Source organism: Brachionichthys hirsutus, chromosome 3 (genome assembly GCF_040956055.1).
Source record: "Brachionichthys hirsutus isolate HB-005 chromosome 3, CSIRO-AGI_Bhir_v1, whole genome shotgun sequence".
In the NCBI taxonomy this organism is placed as follows: domain Eukaryota; kingdom Metazoa; phylum Chordata; class Actinopteri; order Lophiiformes; family Brachionichthyidae; genus Brachionichthys; species Brachionichthys hirsutus.
Window position 1 is genome coordinate 12,973,285 of NC_090899.1, and position 15,437 is coordinate 12,988,721.

Here is a 15,437-nt window from a genome sequence, read left to right on the forward strand (position 1 = left end):
TTGGCTACATGTCATAAAGCCAAAGCTATTTTCATGCTTTCACCAAAGCCCCATCAGTCACATTAGATTTTACCCCCACTGTAAAATCACACAGATTGCCGCATGAAAGCCTGGAGCTCCCCACTTTGGAAACCCAGCCATGGCAGGGATTTAAACCCACAACCCTCCCATCATAATTGATTTAAGCCACCTCTCTTCATTAAATCTAATAGTGTTTTAATGATAGATATTGTCTCGAGACTTTTTAATAATGATCTGCAACATCTCTTTTTCTCCCACAGTTAACGAGATCATCAGGAACGACCTGTCCAGCATTTCTGTGCACACTCACGCATAGGAATTTGGAAGCAACGTGCACACGCTCGAGCAGCATGCACACAAAGAGGAGGGGCAAAAAACAAAAAAAACGGCGAGATCCAGATGATAAGGACTAACGTTTTGACCAGGATCTCCTGCCTCAACCGTCGCTGCCATCAACTCCCCCCTCGAAGACTCGCTGCAGATTGACATTGGCGAAGACTGGCAACGCCATTTGAATAAAGAGATGAATGTTATATTAGGAAAAAACGAGAAGTGATATCAGGGGCAGTAGTATATGACTACACTTGCCTTAATTCACAGCAGAAGCTCTTTTTGTGGACCAAACAGCTCAATGAGACTGATTTCATCTACAGCTGACAAACGACAATCCTCCATGTTGAGCGTGATCCGTTATACTAATGCACGGGCACGCTAATGGACACGCGTCACCCTCCACGTCCTTGGCTCATTCACTCACGCAGTCAGTCGGTAACAACCGATCAGGTGCCTTACAGGAGAGACACTGACAGCCGCGGTCACACAAATGCAAATTGTTCATTGTAACCTAGAGCGGAAGTTTTTTTTATACGACCTTTTTCTATCATTTCAGTGATTTGTTTACAGGGAAACCGGCAAAAGGCTGGAACACGTATAGGCAAGTATGTGAATAGACCCCAATGTTTTTCCTTTATTATTTCCTCATTATTAAAGCATTGTTCATTTATACTGAATGTTAATGTATGCTATTTTGTATAAACATGTTTTTGGAAATGTATGCCTTACGCTTATAACGTACATTTTTGCCGTTCATCCTTTTTTTTATTACATAAGTTTTCCAATTCTACCCGGCTTTATGCTTCTCACCTTAGTGCCTTCTTTTTTGTTTTTTTATCATCCTATGCCGGTCTTCCAGTTCTCCCACAAACACCATGACAATCAGAGAAATATATACAACATATCAGATATTATACCAATGGCTCCTGATTGCAGGATCTGTTAAAGGCAGGTTAAAGGTTTTTCTCTCGCCCAGATAGTTGAACAACGGTATGCTTACCTGCTGAATTTTGATGGGGGGGGAAACAACAATCCTAAAGGCACTATTATTTGTCTGCTACATCTTGTACTGCAGTTTTGTGGGTAAAGAGGCCCAGTGTTTAATCCCAGAACTCATTTGGGTGATTCTGCTGAGGAGTTGGCAATAATTGACCGATTGAATAAACCAAAGGATTTTACCTTTGGTGAAGTTATTGTCCAAGTTTCCTTTTTTGTGTTGGACACTAACAAAACAGCGGCTCCCCATTCAAAGAATAAAAAATAAATACATAATTTCAACATTATGCACTTTACCATAGAAACATGAGATTTTCTATCCTCCAGACCAAATATTGCAGATTGATTTCCACTCATAAACATATATACCCGCTCTTCAGCACGGCTGCAGCGCTTTCTTTCTTTTGCAGCATGCACGTGGTAATAATGTTGGGGATCCTCTAGCTGACTGTAGCTCACAATATAGCTTCCTAATACATTTTTGGACATAATCGCATAGTATATAATAGCATGACTGTATAAATAAGGTTTCGATTTTGTGCCTTATTACTCTCTTACTTGGCTACACTGTTGTTGCAACTCTGTCATCCTTTTTCTGTCGGCACAAGGTGAAACATTTCTCTTTAATATTAAATATTTATGAAAATGAAAAGTGTTTTAAGTGCATTCCATGTGTTCTCAACAATTAATTAATAAATGGCATAATAGTGAACATACCTAGCCCAAGTTCTGAATTATTCCAACTGTACATGAAAATTGCGGTTTTAATAATCCAGCAATATTATTATTATCTGGCCTATGAAAGGACAGAGGGATAGTCTGATTTGTGTTCTTGAATCAAATTTATTTTTCTCCTGAAATACTGAAATTTGATTCCATCACTTTCATCACAATATTTTGAACAGCAGGAACCTTTTGATGTTTCCCTTTAAAAGTAAAATACATTAATAACATCCATTTCTATTTTTGGTCTTTTTTTTCTGAAATGAAACATTTTAACACTAAAACTCAATTTACGGATTCAAAAATCAGTTAAAAATACACAAACTCTGATTAACCTTTCATGGTTGGTGTATAAAGACACCGATAACAATTTAGAACCTTTTGATGATGATCCAGATCACCATGTGGATGGTGTAAACCCAATTAGGAGGGAAATGAGCTGCTTGGTGGAGGTCTGCGCACTCCATGTGCTTTTTTTTTTCAGTTTCCAGGAAGAAATGCAACAAGCTGCTGATATGCCAAGCACATGCAGGGGCCTGTGAGCTTTCCGGTGAGTATTGCTACCAGTGGCGAGTCATCAGTGAAACAGATCCTCGCCGTGGGAGCTGTGCCACACTCCTGTATACCACCTGCCAGTCCTCCAGACTTTTTCCATCCAGCGAAGTTATGAAGCACCCATCCCCATAGTGACAGAAGGCAGGCCTAGGCGGTGCTCCCCTGTAGCGCCATGCTATAAGCCCAAAATAGCCCGCTATTTACAGTTGCAGTCACGGAGCCTTTTTTTTTTTCCTGGCACTGTCTTCGTCTTACCTTAGTCTTCCTCTGACTGGAGCCATAGCCTTTGACACGGAGATCACTCCAGGCTATAAGTTCCACCATAGCCAGAGTCAAGTAGGGAAACTACATCAGTGGAATATCCACGATTGGAAAGCAAAAGAGTTTCTGTTTATAAATCTATTGACATCTGATTAAATCTGCATGTGTGTTCTGATGTCAAAAGTAGACAAGTCTACACAGCAGCGCAACTATTTATTCCATCTCCGTCTGTAATTTAACCAGATTTAATGGCGATTATCAATTTTTCCTTAGTCAAATGATTCACGTCAGAAGAAATTCCCTGCTAAAGGAAGAAGGCGCTGAAAGTCCATTATCATTGGTTTGCTTTAGTCATGCACAAACTGAAGAGTGAAGACGACCAGGTTTCAGGGGCCAGTCCAATGAAAATGCATTTGGTGTTCAATACTACTCCAATTTTAAAAAAAAATTGAAGAATAAAGAAGCAACCATAAAAGACAAATGTATTTGTAATGTTTAAAATTATATTCATTATTCGTCCTGAAAACGCTCAGAGGCTTTAGCTTCTGAGGCATGTATGATTTGTGTTCTTCTAACTTTAAACAAAAAAATATTTAATTTGCTTTAAATGAGTTATGTGAAAAATATATCTCCACATTATTTTGCTGGAGAATAGATAAGTAATATTAACTACCAATGTATATAATTTTTTTGTGTGGAAACAAATTTTAAAAAAGGGTCACAAATACATAGTGATTTTCGTGACTGAAATCAGGCGAGAATTCCACCGAACGTCCAACCAGATGATTAAATGACCGATGATCAGACATAATTACAAACAGACTGATGGCACATGGTTAGATGACTGCAAGCGTGTGCCATCGCCTCCCCGGGGTCCACGTGCACACAGCGTCTAGCAGAGGCCACGACATGCAGGCTTCACTGTGTGGATTTACAGTGTCTTTATGGCCTCCTCCATCACTGCACTCCCAAAAAGTCTGTGAACTGGGCTTATATAAAGTGAGTGCAGGTACAGTGCCGGAGCTCCTGTCTTCGCCTCTCATCGGCCATCTGCAGGTAGTAAATCCTGACATGCACCTGTTATGGAGGGCATGCTCAGAAAGCCATGGGGGTGCCTTTAAGAGACGCTTTAAGAGATAACTGCTTGTCCATGCTGAGGGACCTTTGATAGTCCTGTCCCATAAGCCTGCCGAACCACGTCGCATATGACTATTAACACGGCGCTTCATCAGTTGCCTTAGTGATGCTAATGAACAATGAGGTGTGTGTGCGTGGATTGGCATCTGCTTAGGGTGGGGCCCTGTGTATCCACAGGTGCACCCTGACCCCCTTTCACTGTGACAGGACCAGCAGATGAACTGCTGGCACGATGACACGGTCACATCATCGCAGACCCAGAGACAAATCATCGTTTTAAAAGACACTTTAAGAGATGCTCAGACAGGCAACCAGATGGGAGCTGGAAAAGCCTGCGCTGCCTTTCATTCTCCATCTGTAGCCATTCAGCTTGATTTGCCTTCTCTCTTTTGTGACGCTTGAAATGTTGCACAGGAATTTATCAAATTCAGCAGCGGAGCAGATGTTTCGCATTTAAGAAATGTGAGAATTACCTTTAAGTGTGTGTTTGTGTGATCACAACGCATGAGCTCTCTCTATCCTCCGCAGCAAAGTTGACGGTTCTGTAGTTTGCTCTGAGGGCTGTATTTCCTCAAATAAAAATACTTCTGGACATACCGAGCAACCATATTATTTTTTTCCATTGTTTGCACTAAATGTTTCAGTACATATACAGAATGTTTACGTTGAATCACATTAGGGATGCTCCTAATGGGCTACAGTAAAAGCTCTTGCTAGTCCAGAGTTCAGGCAGGTGCAGACTCTTACAGTAGATCAAGGAGCCTGGCACTGGAGATGAGTTCACGACAATCACTGTGAGGCTTTTAGACGCCTTCTCCAAGCTCAATCTTCATTTCCCCTGACACTGATTTTGCAATAAGGATCCGGAGAAAAGGGGAATGTCCATCTATTCATTTTAATGATCCCTCATTATTGACTGTTGGCAGGGAGGGGGCGGGCTAAGGTAATGATTCTTTGTCTTTGCTGGCCAATCACTCCTCTTAAAGGAATAAGACTCTAAATAAGGCCACTAATGGATGCCCGCTGTGACCCAACGCTGACCCCACATGCAACCTGGGCAAACTGACTTCCCGACAAGGGGGGAGAGTTTACCACACGGTTAATTATTATCCTGCATGTTTATGATTTCAAATAAAATAATGGATTGTTATCTACTTCCTTTATTTTTTTAAAGATGCTGTACCCATTAATTTCACCAAAAATAAGCAATTGGATAAGAATCATTGAGTTATTTTGCTAATGCTTAGCATAGCAACAGAAGGTTCCATTTGCAAATACCAACATGCACCTTCCAGCACCTCTAAAGCTAGCTTTACTACACACATCATTATTAATATTATTATATCTGCCATTTATTCTATATAAAAATGTGAATAACCCGTTTTGGGTGTGGTGCAGCTCATGGGAAGAAGTATTTACTAGTAACTAACAATATACTTCCACTGGTTCCCAGATGGCCTCATACCGTCGAGAACCGGTTCAGTTACAGTGATCACCCATTGAACAGTATTATGTTACCTTTGGATTAATAAGCAGCAGGGGACAGTTAGCTTAGCTAGGTTAATGACAAGCAATAAAACCGGTGTCATTTCTCTCAGCAACCAAGAGCTGTTCCCCCACAAATTATTTTCCAAACCAGATTTTTCATCTCCACCTGCATTTTTTTGTGATTTGCACGTACACGTTCAACAGTAAATGTTTTAGAGCTCCAGAAAACTGTGATGACATTCCGATTTTATTGCATTTCTGGTGTGCAGATTTATGTAAAAGATCCTAATGTTGTGGCACCGATATTGAATTATATGGCCTTCACTTTAGTATTTCGGCTGCACGCATTAGTACGTGTGTGCGTACACTTCTCAGCGAGACTAAGTTGTCATCAGTCTGTCAAGATAATGAACCCTACTTTACTGCAGCCTCCAACAGCTCTTTAAAGGCATACTTCACACCACTGAAGAAATACACTCAGGTATTAGTTGTTTTGCCTGGATGATGGGTGGGCGGGGATGTTATTAGGACCATTCATCTACAAGGCTCCCCAAGCCATACTATACTGAAACTGACCACAAGACAACCCTATCATCCTCAAAGATTACCTGTCTCCTGCACTGTATATGAATGTTTTATCATAAAAGCTTTTCTTTTTTGCTAAGTGCCTCCTTGAGTGTTTGCTTTTAACTTTTGATTACTTTATGTCTTGTTGCAAAGAAAAAGAAAAAAAAAAAAAGAGCCAGCCCATTTGAATACAGCCTAATGGACTTAACGGGAAAGGTAGTCGCTCTTGCTTCATTGAAAGGATATATTGCTGTGGTGTAATCCAACACTGTGGGTGTGAAAAACGTTGCGCAAAGTGGTCATTTCAGTGCCTTGGAGTTGCAGAGTTTTAATCTCGACACTGTCAAAGTGGGCCAAAGCAGATGGAGAAACGCCAGAGAAAGAGCAGACATGACACAATCATATAAATAAAACACTGTGGCAGGTTTCTATAGGCTCCATATGTTTCAGCCGGCGAGGAAATATAGGATGTCAGTGTAAAGAGACTCATTTGCACCCATTAAAAGCAGTAAAATCCAACGTCCCTGCATTTGAGGTGTGATCACATCTCATTTAGCTCTTTTCACACCTGATAGCCGCTTTCTTTTATATTGTCGTGAGTCATTTGAGGAAAAAAAATATTATTCTCTCATTTGGTCTAGACCTTGAGGTTTTCAGCCCTCCCCCCGTCCCCCTTCTGCTCGTCTCGTTCATACCAGACGTCGCGTTGCCAGAAGGGAATGGTCGATTGCATAACGGAAGGCGAGACTTGAGCGTTCCTGGCCTTCTCACAAAATTCAATCATTCTCTGCATAGTCCAGTCCCATGACGGCCCATTAAAGAGCATAAAGAACAGCACGGGCTACGGTTTCCCCTCACGTGCTTTAAAATTAAATTATGGTGACCAAGTCTGCTGTATGCATGAATCAAGGAAAGAGAGGAGCTCGGGAAAAAGGAGATATCAAAATAGTTAGACTGGAGAAGAGAGAGAGAGCGAGCAGGAGGCATGTCAAGAGATCAAAAAGATGCCCTCAATTCATATCACTTGCTTCAACCTGTAATCCACATGTCCAAATCCATATAATACTTAAAAAACATTTTTATTTTACAGTTTGAGTAAGAAATGCGCATTGGAAATGCAGTTGATCATGACTGTCATCATATTTAGATATTTATCTTTCGCTCAATGCATTTGAAACAGATCTGCTGCTTTGAAACTCAGCACAACATAAGTCACAGCAACAACAGGCTGCGATAAGGAGAGTAGGTGAAGTATGAGACACCAGGAGATGATAACCCCAGATGTTTTCCGAGGAATCACTGGAATCTGAATCAGACTCTGACTCCATGAGTTCCTCCTTCCTATTTTCCCCCCATGGACTGGAGGAAGGATACACACAAATACACCTACATGACTCCCTCTGAGGAGGACATGACACACACGTGACCTGGGCAAACACCCCAGAGACATGCATCAATCCTCAAAGTGTAGCAAAGCATCTCAGGAACCCAGAAGGAGGGCCGAAAAGTTTCTGTTTGTATTCAGTTAACCAAAATACAGGCTGGAAGTTCAAGCTGGCGCTCGTGACTCATTTCCAAAGTGTAACCTCTTTGAACAAAGTTATGGTTTCGTATTATACTTAATAGTTATTTAAAATATGAATACAATTTAGTCCTTCAGCTCCAAACTCCGGCACTCGTTTCATTTGCAGTGAGCACAGTTTCCATTATTTTTAATGACACAGTGACATCTAGTGTTCATTCAGTGTTAGTTCAATGCAGACTCCCAATTAAAAAAAACTGCCCAATAACACGCTATAAATGAAACAGTTACTTTCATTTTATCATTCTTAATATAGCTTTTTATTATTTTCTCCCATTTTATCAAACATCAATTATTTTCAAACAGAGCTTGAAAAGGGACGTTCATGAAACGTTTGGTGGTTCACAAGGATGGGACGAAGTTCACCATTTTATTAAACCCATGACTGGATATTTATTTTGCCTTTCTTTGGAATCAGTTTGATAAATAGTATTGCATGTATTTCCAAATGAGAACTTCAGCTGTTTACTTTACAGGTCCCATATTCCCAAACGCTTATATGAAATATCTGTGACAGTCTTTGGTCAAAACAGTAAACAGATGCTGCAGGACAGCATCCGACATTTTTGCCAGAAACGCTCTAAACCCGGAAGCAAACGTGCATTCATAGCAGGCACGCTACCATGGTAACACGTGAGGTGACGTTTTTAGCAAATCTTTGCAAATTTCCGCCAGAATATTGCCACAAAAAATAAACTTTATCCACTCTGCTCTTTTTCTTCGACCCACGCAGGAGAGAGGGAGAGTTGGACGTGCGGAGTGCAGTCAAGTGGAGAGTGTCCCTATACCCCCCCCCCCCCCCCCCCCCCCCACACACACACACACACACACACACAAAGCAAATAACATTAAATTACTCACATTTTCTGCCTGGTCTTCACTTCTCCCCCTGACAAGATGGTAGTAATCCGTCTTTTAGATAAAGTTTCATTTCTAGTCCAGCGTTATATTGTCTGATATTCTTAAAGCAGTCTGGCTCAAAGTGTTTAACACACGCGAAAACATGTTTGCCAATTTTTGCCAGAACATTACCACCAAAAATAAACTTTATCCACTCTGTTCTTCTGTCCTCTGAAGCTGGTAGGCAGAGTAAAGATTGTTGATCAGTGTAGCCATCAAACACTGGTTGCGTGTCCCCGACATGTTGCTCTCTCTACTGCAGAACAATCAATGCTGCGACCTTTACACAACCCATAGGTAGATCAGCATCTCCATAAACCCGGTCAGCAGAAGGAAGCATGGGGTGCTTTAAAATGTCCTGACAGATGGATGTATTGATGAACTTCAGAAAATACAGTGGACAAACACCAGCAGAGGACATGGCAGCCCAAAGCATCACTGACGATGGAAACCCTTGTGCAATCATGTAAGCACAGCTGAAAACAATTTAGCTGGTTAGAGAAGCTACAAAAAAGACCTGGGTGACCCCTAACCCTTGAACGGCAGTTTATAAATTAGTGACAAATTTAAGCAATGCAACAACAACAAAACCCAGACCATGACAGGGTGCAGTATCTGTATTGAATGCCGTTTCACTGATATTTTCTCCAATAATGTAGCATAATTATTTTTTAAATATAAATTTATTTTGAATGCAACACCAAAAAACTTTATATATATAGACATACTTATACACACAACACCCATAAAATAAATAATAAATCCAGTTTCAATATAATACACATTTGACTAATTCAAAAAGGAATAGGAAGAAGCCAAGGCTTATCAAGTCCTACCCCATTCTTCACCATCCACCAATGCACAATTCCAATAAATAATTATAATGACCAACTATCAAATTATTCATTTTTGAAAGTTTATTTGCGATGGTTTTCATTACAATCCACTTTGTTGTTCAGAAATATTTCTCTGCTCAAGTAAAACACAACCGGTTCTAATATTTATTTGTTTTACTTTTACATGAAAAGCATCACAAATCTACCAGTGTCTTCAGTTCAGGCACATTTGAAAGACAAAAAGAACCAATATAAAAGCAATATAAAGGAATTACACTTGGAAAATGTTAACAGCTCAAATAAACTGCCATTGGTCTTCACTTTAAAGGCATATGATCAGCAACAAAGCTAGTCTAATATGGCTGGACACATCAGTAGTTTAGGTGTTTTTTTCTTGTAACTAATAACTCATTCATAAATAAACAGTAAATAATAATAATAATAATAATACCCATTAAAGCTAATGTGTGTAAATCTATCACCAAATAATTGTTGATAACCACTCTGACATATCAGATCAACTTGTGACCGCAACAAGTTCAGATCTGAAATAAGACCTGAGCACATTTAAGTTTTCCACAGCAGCAACTTAAACATGTTTATTCACTACAAAGGACACTTTGTGTTGCAAGCGTCTCCAGATTTGAAAAGTCCGTATACGCTCACTATGGGGAACATGGATAAGGCACCAAGCATGGAGCCGAGTTGCACTACCGCCCCACACCACACGAGGGCACTGTGACCCTCATCCCTCAGTATTAGTCCGATGATGACCTTTACATAGGACAAGGACAGGACAAACAGGATCCAGGTCAGCACCTGTAACAGAATAAAGGAAAAGCAAACGTTATAATCATCTGAGATTCACACCATGTTATACGGCCAGATAAACGACACTCAATTATGTCATCAAGATGTTACTGTTCCTTAGTTCCTCCTCTCTGGTTTCAATGTGATCTCAGTTAATCCAATGAGCTGCTGTGTTTGGCTGCAGTTTTTTGTCATGATTGATAGCATACCATTAAAGAGGTTTTAAAAAAAACATTTATTTTGTTCCATTTGTTTGAGCTGACTTTTAATACACGTCTTATTTTTTCTAGTTCAAGATTTTACAAATCTCAAATACATAATGTAATTTGAAGTCTACATTCTCTGCACCCTAAACCTTTATCCTGAAAATGCACAAGCATATTTTTTGTACCATCGATGTTGTTCCTTTATATGAAATCTGATTGCACGTGATGCGACTACAAGGGAGGGAAACTGTAATTTTGTCATTTTATGGCTCGAGTTCTATTTATAATACAGAAGAAAAGCTCCACCAGTAAGTGTGACTTAGTATTGTATTTTGTTTTTGAATGGAAGAGGAGTCTCACTATAAGTGCAGTTCCAGAGGCACTGTGGACCAGCAGGGGGCAGGGACTAAGAGCAGCCATGGCCATGATGTAGGCTCCAAATCCAGACCCAAACAGGGTCAAAAAACCCATGAGGATGAGAGACCTGCAAAACGTATTGCTGTAAACTAAGCATTTTGGGTATTTCTTTCAAACTCCACTGAACGACAGTCTTAATTGGTTTTTAGCAGAAAAGCTACATCATGTGAAAATGTGGTGCAGGTAATCAATTCTTACCTGATGGGTATGAACATTGCGATGAAGCAGGACACTGGGTTAGCAACAGCTGCCATGGTGGCGGCTAGATGGTAGGCCTTGTTACCGTAGGGTAGGCAGGAGTAAGACTGGACTGAGGGCAGCACTGCGTTGGTCAGAGCATTGACCCACGCCAGTGTGACGAAGATGAACAGCACCTCGGGGTTGCTGTATGTCCCCTTCCCAAAAGAGCCCCTGGGTTCTCTCCTGGTGACATTCGGAGGGCTGATCATGGGCTTCTGCTCCGGCGCCTGGGCGCGCAGCGACAGAGCGTGTTCTCGCTCCCCGTTTGCCTGATCACTGAAGTAAAGGTCATTCATTCTCTGCTTAGCCACAGCCGGGTGATAGTTGAGCATGAGGAATGCTGCCAAGCAAACAACCATCATGGCACTGAGGAAGATGAAGAAGACTTGTACGGAGAAGTTTGCAGGCTGATAGATGGCTTCGAGCATGCCACTCTCAACCAAAGAGTCATCGGCGGTTTTGTTGGCTGCACCAGTCAAAGTGGAATTCTGACAGCGGACGACTCCGACACCTTGAATCAGAGCCGCCAGTGCAGGCACCAAACCGCTGAGGCCTTCGCCTGCAAAGTAGGTGGTGAGGTACCGTGGGCGGAGTCGCGTCATGAAGGGCAGAAAGGTAACAGAAGAGGTGCAGTCCACTACAGAGAGTAGCAGGCTTAAAAGCAGCAGGGGGACACTGTGAAGAGACCCCCCTATCGTAACGCCGTGCCTCCAGAAGAAAGCCAGCAGGAATGTAGCAACGATCCCCAACCCCACGATGGAGTAGATGACGAGCCGCTCATTGAGCACCCCTGGGCGGAAGCGGTGCATCAGCGTGATGAAGAGCGGACCTACGTTGGCCATCTGGATGAGGACTGTGAGGAAGGATGGCAGATGCCAGCCCTCGGGGATCTCCGGCACAATCAGGGGAAGCTCCACCCACATCCCGTTGATCGCCACCCAGGAGCCCATACCGAACAGGCACGCCAGCACGTGAGTCAGCAGCGACATAATGGAGCGCTGTTGAATGACGTAAATCAGGACAATCTAAAACAAAATACAAACAAAAGCAATAAATACTCAAGACACCAGAACTACAAACCCGAGAGCAAAGACACGATAGTCATGGTAATTACATGTGATATTCAATAGAATCATTCAAAAACGTAGCAGAGTAAATACTGTATCATTGTAAGAGTAATCTAATTATACGTGTCAAAATAAGGCTTCTTATTTTTTAAATAAGAATGAAAGGTGCACCAGCCCCGGAGTGAAAACCACGTCTGAAAGGGGGCTCCTGGCTACCTCCGTCACGAAATAGTGAACAGGCTCAGTCAGGACCATTTGAGTGAACGACGCAGCGATGCAATGGACTCGACTGGAGAAATGATGGCTTTGTTCTTCTCCCAGCATTCTAGAAGACGTAGTCAGTTTATGATATTTCACATTTTCTCACCAACGTTTAATGCTGCTTCTAATACAGGAGTAGGAGAAGCAAAAATAAGTCTTTGACTTCAGCTTCTTCTTTTAAGGTTTTTTTTTTTTTTTTTTAATTGCATATCCTTTATATGTATGTGTTTTGTATTTAACCAAAATAAAAACATTCATTCATTCAAAATTGGACGTTGAGGGCAGGGTGGTGGGAGAGTGCGTAGCCATGGCAGCTCACAGCATGAGGCTCCTTGATTCAAATACGCTTGGGATTTTTCTAATCCGGGTTTGCGTTCTACCCGGGTTTGCGTGGGTTCTGTTCGGGTTCTTCTACCACCAAAAACATGGGTAAAATGGTGATGCAATTTTGATTGGTTGGGCTTGGAAAGATTCATATTTCACATATTCTGAAAGTCAATGTCAGCTCGGCTCGGCGCCAGAATCCGCTGGAACCTTAAAGCTGTAAAGAAAATGAACGAATAATGCTACATTTGGGATCGCTGGCAATTTGTGATTCATATTTTAAATGTCATTCATGTTAAATGTTCCACATCAGTCAATACAGAGCTGTCTGTCTTGCTGTCCATCTGTCGTGTATATAAACAATTAAAAAATAGACTCTCTGAATTTCACATTTATTGTTGACTACATAAAAGTGCCCATGTGGCAGAGACTGATCCTCATGTCTCCCTGAACTCTGCCTGTATGGAATGCCTGACCTTTCACTGACTGCTTCCTTAAAGGCACCCATAGTTGTGAGTAACTCAGACACAATAGAGCTGAATTAAAGCACATCTAATCTGACACTGATAGGATTTACTCAAAGTTAATTAAGAAAAAAAAGACATTAGCATTTTGTAAAAGAAGGTAGAGTCTGAAAGAAGGCTTAAATGTCTAAATAGCCCCACATGGATGAAAATGAATGTGTTGCAGCAAACAGAAACAGCAGCATGTGTGTTACTTCAATTCATAATAAATAAAGTTGTTCTTCTAAATATCAACTGTGACTCTCAGGAATCTTTCCGGTTGCTTCACATCCTTTCTTGTTGTAAATGAATGAAGAGCGGAGCCTTTCCAGCACTGGAACCAGAACATCCTGTAATCCGACCTCCACAGATCTGTGGGATCGCATCCCTACCTCGCTCAGAATGCAGCTGGGAAGCGACCACTCTCCTCTCCCCTCTTTCCTTCAAAAGCTGTCACTCCATCGTGAGCACAGCTTTTTCTCTTAGGTCAGCTGAAAGAATGCAGGCACACGCAGAGCAGGTTGCTTCCGTGTGTTCTGTACCTGACATGGGAGGGACTGCGCAGGCGCACACTTCACTACCAGGCCACCATCATTACACTTCCTTTTAAAGCAGAAGGCCATGTGCGCTCCCTGCCGCAAGGGAGCTCACCCATAGGAGGAAACAGAGTGAAGGAGGAGCTCTCAGTGTGAATAGCTCCTCCTTTTCCTTTTTATCTTCCCCAACCAGCACGCGACCTTGAGGCCTGCCCTCCTGTGAGCGCACACCACAGAGTTAGAGAAGGGAAGTTCTTAACCATTTATTTATTAGTGGTTCATTGAACAAAAAGGCTCCAAAAACCTTAAATATCTGTATCACCTACAAACTATTTTAATGTATGTAATGTTTTTGTATATTACCCCCTGTCAATTGGTATGTAACCTTTATATGCTCTTTGTTTATGTGTTTGTTTTGAAAAAAGAAAAAAAAAGCTCTTAACCAATTTGTGTATTAGAGTTTTGTAACTCTAATATGACTTTTTGTATCCACCAGATTTCAAGGTTTGAATGTTACGGTCCTGGTGGAGGAATCTACGTACCCTCACATATTTTCTCAGGGTTTCACCTCAATCGTAAATGTTGTGTTTTTTGTTAAGTGAGTGAAACCCGAATTATGATATGTGCATATTTTAAACATGCTCTAAACATGCCAATAGATGGCAAAAGTGAAATATGGTTCAGACATTCATGGTCCCCAGATCATGGAATCTTACTTTGCCTATGGCAGTATTATGTTGACATCCTTTGGCTTTGAGTTAAAAAGTATTGACACTTGGATGAATAGATATGCATTGTTGTGTGTACAATCTCTTCAGGTTAAATTAGAGCCCTGGTAATCGTAAAAAAAAAGTTTAATCTCATATACTGTGTTTTATTCAGTGAGACCGACCTAAAGAGACAGAAAATATTTGAAACATTCTCAAAGCATAATCCGGAATGTTCTACAAAGGTCACATGATTCCGAGACAATAACATCCACAGATAGTCAAAGCAATACCTTTGTCAAGGTTACCACTCACAGAAGGAGGAAATGTCACAGAAAAAGGCTTGTACACAGATATAGTGATGAGAGTTTGGTGTGTTTGTCTCTCTTTGGAATCACATACTTTGTCAAAGTGCAATTTGAAAAAGAAAATCTCAAAGTTAGATACGATTCAATGTTCATGCAATTCATTTTGTCTCCTACCTGCTGGTGGGAATGGAGGCGCTCAGAGTCCGCTCTGATGAGAGGCTAAGGCAGCACACTGGAATCTGAGCACTGTTCCTGCGCTGAGCACCACAGCGGTCTTGTGATGGTTCCGTCTGTGGCGTATCCAGACGAGACACACTGAGTTATGTGTTTTGTACTTAAACTGGATCCCTAAACCTGTCATGTGACAGCAAAGGGCAGAGCCAGGCGTCCTGTTGTTGCTGGAGCCTATCTCAGCTGACTACAGGGGAGAGGCGTGGTACACTCCGGACGTGTCGCCACTCCAAACCTATGCTTGTATAAGGTTAAATATACGCTTCAGGGTGAGATTCAATCATGAACTCTTTGCCTTTTTGCACTTTTAGGCTTTACTGCATCGTGGGTGTGCATAGTTTGGGAGAACAAGACACTGGTGTGGGAAGTACAGTGGTACAGTGGGTAGCGCTTTTGCCTCACAGCAAGATGGTCTTTGGTTCTCCCCA

At 41.5% G+C, this 15,437-nt stretch overlaps 1 protein-coding gene across 1 annotated transcript; it reads right to left on the bottom strand.

The window, feature by feature from the left end:
- Nucleotides 1–9,276: 9,276 nt before the first annotated feature.
- slc52a3-2b (solute carrier family 52 member 3-2b) lies at nucleotides 9,277–12,061 on the bottom strand. The gene is made up of 3 exons (XM_068759589.1): nucleotides 11,031–12,061; nucleotides 10,776–10,899; nucleotides 9,277–10,218 (listed from the first exon to the last, which is right to left on the bottom strand). The coding sequence occupies exons 1-3, from the start codon at nucleotides 12,059–12,061 to the stop codon at nucleotides 10,006–10,008; spliced, it is 1,368 nt and encodes a 455-aa protein (XP_068615690.1). The 3' UTR covers nucleotides 9,277–10,005.
- Nucleotides 12,062–15,437: the final 3,376 nt, after the last annotated feature.